The sequence below is a fragment of the Rhyacophila brunnea genome, unplaced genomic scaffold (assembly GCF_057557595.1).
Source record: "Rhyacophila brunnea isolate RB1 unplaced genomic scaffold, BYU_Rbru_1.0 scaffold_6, whole genome shotgun sequence".
NCBI lineage: Eukaryota > Metazoa > Arthropoda > Insecta > Trichoptera > Rhyacophilidae > Rhyacophila > Rhyacophila brunnea.
Window position 1 is genome coordinate 4,166,109 of NW_028233276.1, and position 16,373 is coordinate 4,182,481.

At 34.0% G+C, this 16,373-nt stretch overlaps 2 protein-coding genes across 2 annotated transcripts in view; both read right to left on the reverse strand.

The window, feature by feature from the left end:
- LOC147065120 (uncharacterized) overlaps positions 1-16,373 on the reverse strand; it is a 578,962-nt gene that overhangs the window by 43,747 nt on the left and 518,842 nt on the right. The window lies entirely within an intron of this gene.
- LOC147065121 (SID1 transmembrane family member 1-like) overlaps positions 14,176-16,373 on the reverse strand; it is a 30,373-nt gene continuing 28,175 nt past the window's right edge. Inside the window, exon 17 of the mRNA XM_085956754.1 lies at positions 14,176-16,248. Within this exon, the coding sequence (XP_085812880.1) occupies positions 16,072-16,248 (177 nt within the window). The 3' untranslated portion in view covers positions 14,176-16,071. The remainder of the gene's footprint in view (positions 16,249-16,373) is intronic.

The window sequence follows — 16,373 nt, forward strand, 5'->3', positions numbered from 1 at the left end:
GATATAATTTTGATAAAACACCTCTTTGGTTTGACAGTTCCACGTGGAACTATTTTTTCTTTATTCACATTAATTAATACAGGCATTGATTGAATTACATCATTAATTACACTTAAGGAAGTCTTGGCAATATTGAATTATGACAACCATTACTTTTTGAAACGATATGCCGGGAACTTTCACTTCACACGGCGCCGATATTTCGAAAGCGGGTTTGTTTTTACACACCGGCGAGATTGACGTCGGGGCACTTGGTCGGGGACACGATGCGCGTTCCGGGATAATTATGGGAATTAATATTAACACACTATCGGTAAAAGGGATGCACTGATATCAATTTAGGGTAACATATTGTCCGGCTTTTCTTGACAACCGCGAGAAACGAGTTCCCCACGTCCGACTTATTTAGGGGTAATTGCAACCTGAATATTTTTTTCCAAAAAGCCTGTTGGTTGGTAAGGAGACGTGAGACGGACCGCCATGGCTGTGGGGTGAGGGGAAGTCGTGCGGCCGGGTCGAAACCTAACGGTGATTTTTTTGTCGTTTCGCCGGCTGGCACAATTTGTTTTTGCCCATCGAGGGTGTTATAATTTACTTAGCCTTGTCAGAGGTTACAAACCCTCCTCAGGGGAGCCGGATACTTTTGTTGTTAAATTGTTTATCTGGAATTTGAAACTATCGCGCGCCAGGGCCTCCCTTTTTCGTTTGGTAACACTAGGTACTAATATACTATGCAAGTAAGTATTGTTAATGCTTTATTAAGCCATTAAATTTATCAACACTTCAAGTAGCAATACTAACCTAATAGGTACCTACTTAAACTAGCTAGAAGATAACAGAAATATCGATATAAATGGGAGAAAATCCTGAATCTAAGGGTTGTTGGTTGACCAAAGATTAGAAAGATGTGTCAATTCAAAACCAAATGAAAATTCTGTAAGTTTTATTCCAGAAATACAGGATATTCTAATGATAAAAAGCATCTAAAAATATTCAATTTTAAATAATATACAATCCCTCAATAATCTACACCTCCAACTTTTTTCATTGATAATACTAATAATATTACCAGTGGCGGTGCAGGAGGCAGGGCCAATGCAGAAACTTTTACAATGAAAATACTGGCCTGCAGAATATATAACTACAAATGCTACCTTTTGTCCTATGAGTATGACCATCATCAATGAATTCAGGGCAGGGCAGACTTCTCGGATTGCCTTCGCCGGAGCCTCTAATTACTGCCTGTAGGAAGATTTGCAACCTGGAAAACGTCATGATATTTGATCAGGTCGAAGGTCAAGAGGACTAGGAATAGCTCTTTCTAAATAGATGCACCAAAGCAAGAGTACCACAGTCTTCAATTTCAAGTGACCTTTAACATTTTTAGACGTTCATCAACATCATGTCGAGTACCTACCTATCTAAATTCTTAAAATCAAAAATTTAAAAAAAAAATACTTCACTCACTGTTACACTGTCACAAACACTCATGGCACCTATTTCTGCTTTCAATGCAAGAACCAATCTACGCTATGTCCATTAAGCATTCATTCTCTACTCTCAATTTTATATGTATAAACTGACTGTTTTTTTTTCGCCCATGTCCGATCCTAATAGGATCATATGGGCCACCACAGGGTGAAGGTTTGTATTATTTTGTTTTTTACGAGAAATGGATGTCGGCCACTTGCTCAATCTATTAGGTCCATACTCTGGCTCATACACAAATTGAAAAACAATATGTATACTTGCCAGACCCAGGATTCGAACCTGGGACCCACGACGCCAAAGGCTTAAAAGGTTAAGCCGCACGGCCATCGTGGGTGTTTGTATTAATGAATAAAGTTCACATCGTGTTCCTAACCAGAGCGTTGGAGCGGACCAAGTAATAAGTATTATAATAATATATTGTATACAAATGTTAAAAAAAGAAGTAGTTTTAAAATAATCGTCATTTTCATTATTAAACAAAATTTGTTCGTTCCGGCAGCAAATCGTCTCTCATTATTTGCCGCTTCTGTCAAATAAGTGAGGTTATTTATCACTCGTCAGTGTTGCCATATTTCAAATAATTCCAGTGTTGCAAAGTGTCAAAATATACTATTTTCATTGGATTTTAGGATGAAAATTTAATAATAAAAAAACATCGGGAGCAGTGGAGCACTACAAATTTTCGGTGCTCCCAAAAATCCCATTGCTCCAGTGCTCCAAGCTTCGCTCCAACGCTCTGTTCCTAACTGTAAACCTCATTATATCAAAAATTAATATATACTATCAAAATGAGGGTACTTTGTGAAATTTGAGTTCTAATTGATTTAATTTTCTTTCGATTTGAGTCATTTTTGCAACCCTATTATAACTATAATTTCTTTGTATGTTTAACTAATTACTACAACTTCTTAAAACCTGACATTTTGGTGCCACAGTTGATGCATACAGTTACCGATTAAGTATAGCATAACAATGTTTATTTAGTAGGTAGGTATATTTATTGACATTTCGTATTAGCTAATTTTATTAAAAACACACTACCTAGTTCCATTGTTTACGAGCAATGATAATTGATACTGAATATATTAATAGTGAGTTGGTTTTTGCCTTTTTTTATTGTCTAACCAAGAATTAACAGTATTCGTTGTCAGTGTGCATTTATTGTGTCTGAAGATTCCGGAAGACAAAACCCAGGTTGCAAGAAACAACTTAAATGGAATAGTACAAAACTTAAATCAATTAAAACTCATTTAATCAGTTTGAGTTGAAAGTAGACTGCTTCCTTCTCTGCATAACACCAGCCAGTTTAGAGGTCATCAATGATAGACCATTGGGCACAGGTAAACCTTGCAATAGTCAAAATCATACCTACCTATAGAGCAGCGCCCGGCAACCTATGCCACGAAAGGATTTTTGGTGGCACGCCTCGAAAATGACGGTTTATTAAAATTTTCGGTACTTTAAAAACTGTACTGTAATATTATGTGATGATATTATGAATGAATATTATTTGAAAGATTTCATAGTATGAAAAATGTGAAATGTGTGAAAAAAAAAAGTGTTTTCAATACAACGTACTTTACTGTGAGCAAACATTATCAGTTATGAAATATATTATAAACCTGTATCGAAATCGTTTAACTGAAGAAAATTCAGAAATGTGCATAAAATTATAAACCTCAAACTATGAACCAAATATTGAAGTGTTAGCTTCCAAAATTGAGCGTCAAGGGAGTCACTAATGTTAAAATATTGTAATTTTTATGTAGCGTGTATTATTATGGTGAAATAAAATTGTCTTACAATAGATTTACTAGTTTTATTTCAGTGGCACGCTGAGTGTCCAGTACTTTGAATTACCTGTTTTGTGGCACGCCAATGCATTTGGGTTGCCGACCGCTGCTATAGAGTATTCTTAATGATACACAGGGCTTTTTTTTTTAAAAAACAAAGGTCCTGGACCTCACTTCTTGCCAAACTTCTTGCCTACTAAAGAAAATTATATTCAAACCAGTGAGTACCCGGAATGCGATGCAATGCCACTCAAAGAAAGAAATTGTTTATATGATAGACAATATTTTTTGTTTTTCCGTCTGATGCGTACACGAATAAAAAAGAAGGTTTTCGAATGCGTGAGCAGGCCACATACTACGGTCTATGGGAGTAGCATGGATTTTCCAAATTTGGTATAGGAACGCATACGAATAGAAGAAGACAAAGATAGTTGTACTAATTATTCAGAAACCTCCGCGGGCGTGCGTACACCAACTGACCAAAGTTTCATTAGAATCGGATGAATGGTATAGGAACGTATACGAATAGAAAAAGAAGAAGATGGTTGTTATAATTCAGAAACCTTCGCGGGCATGCGCACGACAACTCACCAAAGTTTAATCGCAATCGGATGAATGGTATAGGAATGCATAACCAACAGACAGACAGACAAACAAACATTCATTTTTATATATATATGACACCCCGGAAGTCCGGGTAGGGAGGGGAGTCGGGGCCGTACAGCCCGATCTGACCTCCGCACTCAACTCTCCGGTCGACCTGACGTTAATGACGCCTCGTACACAACACAACACACAGGACACAATTATTAAGTTTTACAGAGTTTATAAAGTTACAGGCACATTCGAGATTAAAGGTCGGTCTAAAGTTTGCAGAATGTTAATTAAATTTTCACGAGTAGGTTCATTTATATTTTTATTCGCAGTGATCGCACGACTACACTATTATTTATAGAAGAGTTATCTAAGTTAATTTCTCGATTTTTAAATTATCTAGACACCTCTGGGAGCCTTGTGTCGTCAGCAAATCGCGTTCGTGTCACTTAACTGCTACAAGAAGTCGGTACGTAGTAAACACGTGTTGACTAACCGGATCGATTCCTGCCGATACAGAAATCGTTTTAGAAAAAAAGTAGGTAAACAGCAACAAATTATAATCTTCGTGAAGTCGATTTTAAGCGGTACACGAAGTCCATCACGGATCAAAAGGCTTTGGCTTACTGACCTGGCCGCTCGCACCACCCGTTATGTCCCCTTTTCAGCCTTATCGCTGTCCCTCTCGATCTACTCCTGAACGCTCACCCCCTCTCTGTCATTCTCGCCCGTGGAAGAATGCTTGGACTTTACTTGGGTTTTACCGTAAGGGTCGTCCAAGTCACCTTTTAGCCAGGTAGTCGAGAGTTACAGCGATTTCGGAGGAATCGAGCCCAAAAGAAACAACATTAGGTGTGGTTTTTGAAATATTCTAATTACGACTATAAATATTAATCCTGCGTGACCAACCTTTATCTCGCCCATCTGGTAATTTGAACATTTTTAGTTAATAAATACAGAGCATTTTATTTATCGAGCGGCGATAGATGGACATTTGGCTTAGCGGACTATAAGAAACATGAATGTGGCATCCATAGCTTCGCTCGTACTTTACCCTAAAGGGGTCCTCCATACACGTAGAAACGTGGAGGGAGGTATCATATAGATATAATTTATTAAAGCAACTTTTCCTATGCCACGAAGCGCATAAAAAATTAAACAAATAAACAACTAAAGTTGTAAAAACATATATTTGAATAAAAGTATATATGTAGTGATTTCCATGGCCCCCACATCCTGAAGCGGGCCCCCAGTCCAGGATCTTTGGCGGGCACCCTACCAATCACAAAGGTTAAAGGCAATGGTGACGCTCTATAGTCTATAGTAGCGTTCTTCAAATCGTGTTCGAGGTAAAATTAAGGGTATCAACAAACATTAACCAAAAAATGCAATTACACAACCACATATTTTAAAATGATAATATGCCTGAAGGAAATTAGCGCCGCAGGCGATTTTTTTTAAGATTGGAGCAAATTTGTGATGTGCGTTTATCTCACTTATCTGGTCAGTTCCTCAGACTAGAGCCCTGTCAGTCCCCTTTGTGTGGGCCATGGTGATTTCCAAAGTTCAGTCCAACTTTCGTCTGCCAAATCGTCTTGATTCCTTTTCTTAGTGTGGCCGAATGTCTTCCACTGACTAACCACCGATCAATGTATTTTGAAGGACCAAAAAGTGTCAAAAGTGGTCCGACGATTGATAAACAAAAGTCCCGAAACTGTTTTGGTCTTCAACGAAGCTCTTATTGGGGTAATAATTAGATTCATTTGCGAAATTTCGCGTTCACATTCACCTGAAGAAATAGCAATAGAATTCAATGCATATATCAAACGCGATAGTTTTTCAGATACCTTTGTCTTTTCATACGAGATGATTCAGGAAAATTAACTTGTGCTATGTACGCGCGAACATTGTTTCACCTAATTGCTTTTGAAACGTTAAAAATACCATGAAAAAAGGTGCCGGAACGCCGTTCCACCACGTTACATTACAAAAAAAGCCCTGATGATACATCGCACCATCGCAACTAAACTGCCACAATCCAAAAAATGTCAAACAGAGAAAATCAGCTTTGAAGTTTTTACCTTTCGCATTTTTGTACTGTGTTTTTGAAATATGTTTAGATATTGAATGAAGTTTTGACTTGAATTTGATGACTTAGAGATATGAAATTTTCGGTACATATACTATGAACGATAGACAATAAAACATAGTAATTAACTCAAAACACGTAAATTTGGACTTGTGGCGGTTTAGTTGCGAGGGTGCGACATATCCATTTGTTATCACATGAAGGGAATTAAACAAGATAGGTACTTGTTTGACTAATTCCATGATACATCTTTTAAATTTGTTTGTTCCATTATAACCCAAAAGTACTAGATGATACTGATAACATTTCAAAGAGTCCAAAGGTACAAGATAAACTTCTGAAATAATCAGACCACGTGAAGCGTTCAAATACAGTGGGTCTAGGCGTGTGAGGTACAGGAATTGGTGTTGGTTTTTTATAAATATTCTAATAGTTCTGGGTAAGCAGTAGCCGGTATACCTACCTAACGTGACCATTTATTTTTTCCTCAAAACGGGACATGTACTAATTTTTAGGTAAGGTCTCTTCATAGTTTTTATTTATTAATGAAAAGGACAGGAATGAGCACGTGAAAATAAATAATTTATGTGGTCTTATATTTTTCTGAAGATCAAAGTATATTTGGTTTTGATTTGAAATAAGAATGAAATTCTTGGCTTCTTAGAATTTAGACTTCTCGACTTCTTAAAATTTACTTTGGTAATTAACAGCTTTAAGAACTGCAACTTGCAACTGTGTTTTTTTTCTCAAATAAGAGAAAAGACCGTTTCTACCGGTGCTTTTCTATAGATTTTTTGAAATTGTTAGTGGGCTGCTCTCTTTCTGAAAACGGGACATTTCAGCGTCCCGAAGCTGTGCATGGAGACAACGGGATTGGCTAACTAAAAACAGGACGGTCCCGGTCAAAACGGGACGTATGGTCACGTTAGGTATACCAGACAATAATTGGGTCGTACCGTCATTGGGAATCTAATAGTGCACATTAGAATACAAATTGCAGATGGTATTAGTTAGTTTTTAATTTGAATTAAACCCTTCCCAAACAAAACTACAGTATAACCCCTATTTTACGTTTTTTAAGGGACTGAAAAAAAAAAACCTAATTGGAGGGAAAATGTAAAAGAGGGGTATTGAAAAAATGAACATTTAAATTTAATGTTTCTAAAAAAATAACGTTTTATTAAATAAAAAACAATTCAATTAAAATTTTTATTGAAAAATTGTTCGAATGTCACGACCCAATCATTGTCAAGCGCGCGCAACTCGCATATTTTGAATATTTCCGACGTAAATCGCGGGAAAGAAAAACGTAAATGCGGGTATTAAATGTACTGAAAAAAATACACGCAATTGCCGGGAAAACGTGAATTCCGGGCACGTAAAAACGAGGTTATACTGTATAATATTAAACATAATTTGGAAACACCTACTAGTAAAAACCTCCATTGATATTTTTCACCAAATGAGGGTTTTATTGAATTTTAAAAATTAACCAACACCATCTGCAATTTGTATTCTAAATTCAATGAAAATAAATAAGTAGGTATGACTAAAAGCGTGCATTATTTATCTCTAACTCCCACAACTTACGTAACTCTTCGCTGAACGGGGAATAGCCAGGATAATATAATACACAGGAAAAAGAAACAAAACTATTCACAAAAAAGGATATATGTAAGGTTTACATTACATAATAAGAGTAACACTAAGATGAATTTAACGTTCACAATTAAAAATTGAGTTCAAGATCGAAAAGCCAATATAAGTTAAAATTAATAAACTGTCCCCGACGACACTAGGTAGTGATTCACCACCTTGTACACTGTTAACTAGTCACTTCCGATTGACTAGGCCAAGCCCTGAATCGTCCATCTAACCTCGTTCTCCACATAAATTCTGCCAAATAGGAGTCCAGGTAGTTTCTACTTATACCTCGTCTCTTTTTGTTTCCCCATTTGGCAGAGCCCCACATACGCTCTACCTGCTGAGTATTGGCCAGCATTATTGGGTCGACGAAATTGTAACGGTGGTTTACAGTTTCGTGTTGAAACCCATTTGCCTTGATTTGGCTATATGCTCGCCAAGAATCTGATGTAATTTTGCTGCCGGGCCTCACTCTTTCTCTTATAATCGGCATTAGAGTTTCAACCGAACGATCTGGTACTTCACAATAAAACATTATTTTGTCGCCCAACACAGCCCTCCAAAAACCCATTGTTGGGGCAAAATCCTCCCAGCGTTATTTTTTGGTGAACGGAGAGACTCTCATCTATCTCTACTATCATACCCTCGCCGCCAATCATGGTCCCCATCTGCTCCATTCTCGAAACGCAAACTTCCCTCAGATTGTGGTTCCATGTGACGACCGATGGCTGCGACATATTTAACTCTTCTGAGCAGAATTTTATGCTAATTAATTCCCGAGACCAGCAATAAATAAAATGGGCCACGGTCTCCAATGGAAGTCTCGTATATTGAATCCACGTGCCCTGCCGTGCTCCGTTGGCGGTCCTACAAAATTGTTTGTGGCATCGCCAAGACGGCTCTCCACGCCCCGACGCCCAGACCATTTGCGCACATTTTTTCCCGCAGTATTACATTTTGATTGTTAAAAAATTCCATCGCGGTTTCATTATTATGTACTTGAGTAAATAGTGTTCTCAAATTCATTTTCAGTAAAAAAAAACACAAAACTATCGTAATCGTTGGACAGGCGTCAATTGCAGCTAGGATCAGGGAACAATGAACAATAGCCGACAAGGCGAGGCGTCAGAGGCGTGAAAGCTGTACACTGTCACAGCGCATGCGTGTTGGGATGATTCGGTATATAATTACAGCGGCTCGCTGCAAGTCGCTTTCCCGTGCTGTAGTGTTTTTAACAAGTACCTGAATTTATTTCTCTAATGTTAATTATCAAATAATAATTGAACTTCTAAAAGTGAATTACTGAGAACAGAATTGATATAAATTAAAAAGGCTTCAAATTATTGGGTAAGTATATATATGCATTAACAGCAAGTATTTTAATAAAAACTTGAGCAAGTATTTTATTAAAAAGGTGGGAACTATTTAATATGAACAGCAAGTAAAAAATGATTATTGGTAAGTATTATAATATAACAATGGAAGTATTTAAATTATGATAGGGAATTATTTAAATAATTTTCGGGAATTATTTAAATAATTAATGGTAAGTATAAATATCAATTTGTCAGTATAAAATCTATTTTGGACAGATTTTTTTCTTTTACAAAAATAACTTATTTAGTAGCTTCCTTATTATGTTAAATTTAGTAGGATATTATTGTTCTTTCTATCTGGCTCTCCAGAACAGATTGTACTATTAGAATGGTATTTCTCTATTATTTCATCCCTTACGCCCATTTAGTGTAGCAGCATTTGTGTATCTATAAAATGGCTCAATGATGCAATGCGAGTCTCCTGAGCAAGCTTCTAGTGCCTTTAAGATACTATTTCATTTTAACTATCAGCTGTAGCTTAACTTAACTGCATGTTAGGCATACACTCTTGATCTAAGCGCACTTCAAAGATATATGTAACCTTACCTTATGAGATTCAAGCCCTTAATCTCTACTTCATTGCGGAGTTAAATAAATTGTAGTGTCTATTATATACATTTTCAACTTTGCAATAATAACAAGACATACTTCAGACTTGTATAGTGCTTATTACATATTATTTTCAGTATCAGAATTAAATAATAAGACAGACTTCAGTTGTTTACAATAAATGTATTTCTTGTGTTCAAAAATTCACAATAATAATCAATGGTAACAAACATATGACAGAAAAAGACGTTTCCTTCAATTACGTATCAATTACATACAACCTATTACTAAAGACGACCGATGTCGATCAATGTGAATGATTGAAAATGATAATCTAGAAAACACACCCAGTCAAACGATAACATAAAAATATTTTCCTTCAATTACGTACAACCTATTACTAAAACGTTTATGAAATTCATAAAAGAAAACATAAAATTTGTGTTGTTTTTACTGTTATATTATTTTATGCAAGTCTACATATAAATAACACAACATTTTAGGATTATCGGAAAACATTCCGATAATCGCAACTTTTGACAGCTCGATTTTTTTATTAGTTCGTTGATCAGTATCAGAGCATAGACAAATCGGGCGACTTATTAATTGTCATCGGACTTTTGGCTCGCCAATGGCAATACGTTTCAAGGTCTTGTTTACATTACATAAGGTTCAAATAGACTATATGACGATCGGGCACATATATGCTAAGAGCGTTTTAGTGTCTATGATCAAATCTATGCCATTCCGACATTTATACATACATATTGTATGACAGCTATGACATCGTATTTACACTCTGTGACACCCTGTGACACAGGACGCCAACATAAGAAACGGGTTTTTCGACATATATATGACCGATCGTCATAGAGTGTATTTGAAGCATTACTGTAATAAATTAACAATATTAAATTTTTATCTGATTCGGCATTAACACTAATAGTAAAAATAATAATATACATATTATATAAATAATTAAGATACTTACTTAAATTAGTAATTTTAAAAGACGTTGAAAAAAACCTTTTTTGCAGTGATGAGTAAAAAACATGTAAAATATAAAAAATCCACGAGCCCTAACTAATTAATTTAGCACACAATTTTAATTGAGATAAATTTAATATCATACTATAAATTATTGTTGTACCCAAACTGAGATTCATTTTTTTTATAAAATTAGACAATAATAGGTAATAAAAATGTACTTAGTTTAAAAAAATGATTTCTGTAATATTTGTAGTACCTACCTAGAGAACCTATCAATTATTAATTTAATCTTTGAGGTTATTCGCATTTATTTTGTGAAATGTCCATCTAGCTCTTTTTTCTGCACCTCTGCGACTTCTTATTTGATCTTCTTTTAATAATAATATAATCATAAATAGTTTGTTCTTACCGATATTCATGAATGCATAGACTAATATACTTTATATGCGATAATGGTAACCCTAAAATGCCGTGCGCCCCATTGAATGTTTTTTACTTTTCATACTATCAAAATAATAATGGATATTGATTTTATCTATTGGCCCATGTCATTTAAATAATGATTATTTATTTTTACTACTGATTTTTGAATATTATTTCTTGCTGTACCAATATTTTACATTCAACATTAAAACTGGCGGGCTTATACCGATACTTTGAAATAAATACTTACCATTCATTTAAAATTCTGACAGTTGTTATTTAAAAACTTTTCAAAATTGTCTATTAATACTTGCTTCAAAAATGCACGCCAATTAAAAACCTAATTTCACAGGATTTATTTTCTTAAAAAATGACAACACTGAGAAGCCTTCTACATGCGACTACAGCGACTTCCTGTTCTTGCCAATTTGTTGTTTCCGAACAATAGAGATAGTAACAACTCCGCCACGGATTGAAGGTAAGGAACATTCTTTTCAATAAAACTCCAGTTAAAAATGGTAAATAAATATAATATGTACTATTTATCGAATACAATTACACTAAAATAAGACATGTCACATTAATAATTGAATTCTGCTGAAAATGGTAAATTATTTTTAAAAAAATTACAATATTGTAAGTACTCACTAGAAATTTTTTTACAAAAATCCATATAAATATTATAGAATATGGCAGTGAATTTATATACTATATTATATATAATTATGTAGCCAAAAACGTAGGAATATAATGGAAGTAGTGGTGTGCGGTCAATGCGCATCCCTAAATTATTTCTAGATATTCATATAATTAACATAAGACCAATAAATAAATAAAATTAAGTAACTAAAACATAGCTAATATAATAAATAATAATAATACATTACAGAAAAATTAGTGTAGGTACTTAAATAGCTATATTTTATTACACTTATGTTTAGCAAGACGTCTAGCGAAAGCGACTAATATAACGGTGAAACTTTGAACATATAACATACTTTGTGGTATAACCTTTTTATTATTTTGTACAAATAACTGAAAAAAATAGATCTTAGAAGTTATGTGTGTTATATCTCTTGACCACTGAATATTGAAATGAACAAAAAATGTAGTCAAAAGAGTTTTGTGGCTTAAATCCATTGACCATTGCATCTTTAATAATCATAAAATGCTTTTGTATAAATGTGCCTTACTCGTGATAAGACAATATATAAATGGGTACATCTAGTACAAATATATTGATACTATTTAAAATTATTATAATTGATGTCGCAATATTTTTTTAAGTAAAAGGCTAATAAGCATTGATTTAGGTATAAAACATTTTAAACTTAAAATTAAGTCATCGTTGATAAACTTTTTCTGCTATATAAAAAATATTCTCAAAATATAATTATTATTTTACATAACCACATAAATCTAATGGCATTAGTCTGGCAACATTGTGCAGAATTATGGAAAAATGTATTGATATTGCCTGCATCACACTATTGTGGAAGGGAACGTCTTAAACAAATCAATAGTGTAGCATTTTCTATAGCAAACAGCGGAAATGGAACATTTTTTCCATTTACATAATTCTGCACAGTGAAAAAATTCAAATATTAAAGGCATTATTAAGCCACCACATTTCATTAATAAAATAATTTCCATTTATGGGAAATAGTCATTTCATAAAGAGAATACATATTATTTTTATGGCTACTAAACTACTTAATTCAGATACCGTATACATAATAATATGCGGTCCTGTCTATTCTATACAAAATTCGGCTATCGACAGTAGTTTATCATAGTTATGTACCTATTGAGCTATTATAATTGTTACAATAAGTTGCCGTAAGCCGTCTAAACTGTCTATCTCGCTCTAAAAGTTAACACAGCCAAGAGAGAGGCTGTTAAAACATAGCACTTTTTGACAGTTTAGACGGTTAACTTATTGTGACAATTAACCGCCTCAATACATACAAATGATAAACTACCATCGATAGCTGCCTATATAGCCTTGTGTATAGAAATATAGAATTAGACCCACTGAACATAATTTTTTTTACCATACAATTTATAAAAAAAAATTTACCTATATTATTTTTATTTATATTCTCCATTACTGTCATACAATATAATCTAAGAAAAAAATTGTAAATAGATTCATACATACTACAAAAACACAATACTTATATATTTTCATCCTCTTTAATATTATCACAAGGGGAGCACCAAGATGTTGAAGAAACCCTTCTTCTGCAAGAGGTAGACCTTTCTGCAGTTTCCCTATCAAAATTGCTGAAGGAAGTTTCAGTTTGTCGTAGATGCCATTTATCTATCATTTATCAACTTCATATAATATTTACGCACCCCGTCACTAAAGAAAAAGGTTTTCTTCAAAATCTTTGAAGAGCACACTTTATTTTTAATAAACTGTGATCGAGAAAATGTTTGACGTTTGGGCACATTTACAATTTTCTATACTTTTGAAGCGTTAATTTTAATTTATCATCGATTTATAATCAATGGTTATTGAAGTGCATTTGTCTCTGATTTGGAGATTGACACAAGTTTTAACAAATATTCTTTTATAATGGTTTAATACGAATAAATTAATCAATACCTATACTAAAAATAAAAATGAGCAATAATTGTAGAAATATGGCACTTATATTGTTAAAAGTAACTTGTCGTGGATCGCTCGAAACAAAAAAATGTAACACCGGGTGGTTTTATTCAATATATACGAAAAAATATGAATGGAACGATTCAATACTTTATATAGCGCTTAATTAAACGTAACACTCTAATTGCATAATTTTTTACCTTAGAAAAAATCCAAGTAAAAAACCAAGTGGGAGTCGAACCTCACATCTTTTCACTGTCCAGGTGACTGCTCTATCCCCGGTACTACTGACCTGAGTATTATACATGCAAGTTAATTCTCACATAATATATCTGTGTGCAAAAGGAAGAAGGTGTTAAGTCTTAAAACACTACTTTTCAGGACAGCCAAAAGAAGATAAATTTTTAGACCATTTTGTATGGGAACTCCAACTCCAATGTTTCTGTATGGAATTCAGTAATTCAGAGGTGTTGATTTGACTTATCATTTTTCTCATATGAACATATCATCTGCGTACTATGTTTTTTCTACAATATTAGTTCACTCTTTTTTGATACCTATATCATATTTATAATATTTAATATAAGTATTTAAAACTTTTTTTTTATAAAATAAATGTAATAGATAATACATAACTCTCTCCTGAACATTAACATAAAACAGATATAGAAGGTTTGCATAGTAGGCCGACAATATGTGTATTCATTATCTTCATTTGCCGTCTTTAACCCATTTTTCGATTTTTAAGACTTATCGCACTCTTCCTTTCGCCCACAGATAATGCACTCTGAGGTATTGAGGTTTTACAATCTTCATTAAGTTACAGCGGCCAGTTTTGTAATTAAATCGAGGTAATTAGTTAATTAACTTAATCGGCTTATGATGATGTGGGTCCCGAGTCTGGTAAATTCACATGTTGTTTTTCAATGTGTGTTTGGACAAGAGTATGGACCCAATAGGTTGAGCAAGTGGCTAACATCCATTTCTCGTAAAAACGAAAATCTGTTAATACAACCTCCATTGGACACGTGACGGTGCTAGGTTGTTAAGCTAAATATATTTACGTCTTTAAACTTGTGAACAATTACATATTAAATTATCATTTTTTAAGGTAGGTATTTCAAAAATTAACATTCTTAAATCCTGTGTCTATCCAATATTATAATTTTATTTATATTAAAATTGTAATTTCTGTGTGCAAAAGGAAAATGGCAATAGTCTAAACATATTAGTTTTCAGGAGAGCCAAAAGAGGAGTAATTTTTCGACTACTCTGTATGGAAACTTCAATGTTTCTGTGTAGAATTTAGTGATTGATTTGACTCATCCTTTTCCTCATTTATTCATCTACAGGGGGTCCTCATTATCCGAGGGTAATTGGGACGGAAAAAAAACCTCTTAAAGCAAATCCGCTTAAAACAGAGACCAAAATTACTTAGTAAATGGGTTTAATTGGGACATGTTTAGAAGAGAAAAAGACATATGAGCAAGACAGAAATATGGTATGAGTGTGGGATTGAAAGATCTAAATTGACAGTTGTGTTTTTTGTGTTTTTATAGTTGTTTTTTTTGCATTTTCCTGCAAATTCGTAACTGCGAGTAGAGTATTTCCCGAGAAAATCTCAATCTCGAGATTTGAGATTTCCCGAAATGATGAAATTTTGAATTCTCGAGATTTGGGATTTCCAGAAAAGAATTCTCGAGACATCGGGAAATTTAAAAAAAAACCTCTAAAAATCCTAAAATCAGTGTAAAAACAGACAAATTCCAAAAAAATATGATTTTTTTTTATTTATGTAAGAAGACAAACAAAATAGAAGTAGGAAAACAAAAATAATTCAAACATTACTTATTATAATAGTATTTCAAAAAACACAGACTGTCAATCGCTGCGTCTAACAATCGCGTACGCTTTTGAGACACAAAATTCCCTGATGTTGCAAAAATTGCGCTCATTTTGAGTCGACGTTGGCTTAATTGTGTTAAATGCCCCGACCAGTCTTTGAACGTTTGGTGTTTCCTGACCCCTTTTTTCATATAGAAAATCGTTTTTCAATTAATATTTGATAATAAAAAAATCTCGAATCCCGAGAAAAGATTCTCGAGATCCAGGAATTCCCGAAATGTTAAAAATTTCAATTCTCAAGATTTGGGATGGAAAATCTCGAAAATTTCTCGAGAATTCCCATCGGGAAATTCCCGAAACCCAACTCTAATTGCGGGGACTCGCATAATGAGCATCCCCCGTATGTATTTGTTGTACACTTTGTACCTTTCGCACACAGATTTAACTCTTTGTAATGTTTTTTGCATGCTTATTGTTTAAAAATAATGTCTATGGTAATGCAGAAGGATCCTTATCTGATAAAGTAATAAAACTTATTATCTTTAACCATCATCTTTCAAGACCTGGCATGTTTCACAAGTTGGTCACTTGATCCAAAATTCAAGCCTGCATAAATCTGGTAACTTTCAATAGAATTATCAAGAAGTCAATATAACAATTTTATTAAAACACCGGTATCTTCCATCTGGGAGTGTGCGTGAGGTCGTCGTCAAGAGTGAGAAGCAGCATGAAGCTGAAAAACATGGCAGCGGCCGAAAGGAGATGCCAGATGTCGTGGTTGTCGTAGAATCCCATGATGGCGCACGGCTTGTTAAACACCCTTGACTGGGCGGGAGTCAGCTGGAAACAAATGAAACCATTTAGTTGAGATAAAAATCTTTATCAAATATGTTTTTATGAAGAATATTTTATAAAATCTTTTACAGTATATTTTTGTCTACATATATTTAAAAATAATATCTTTT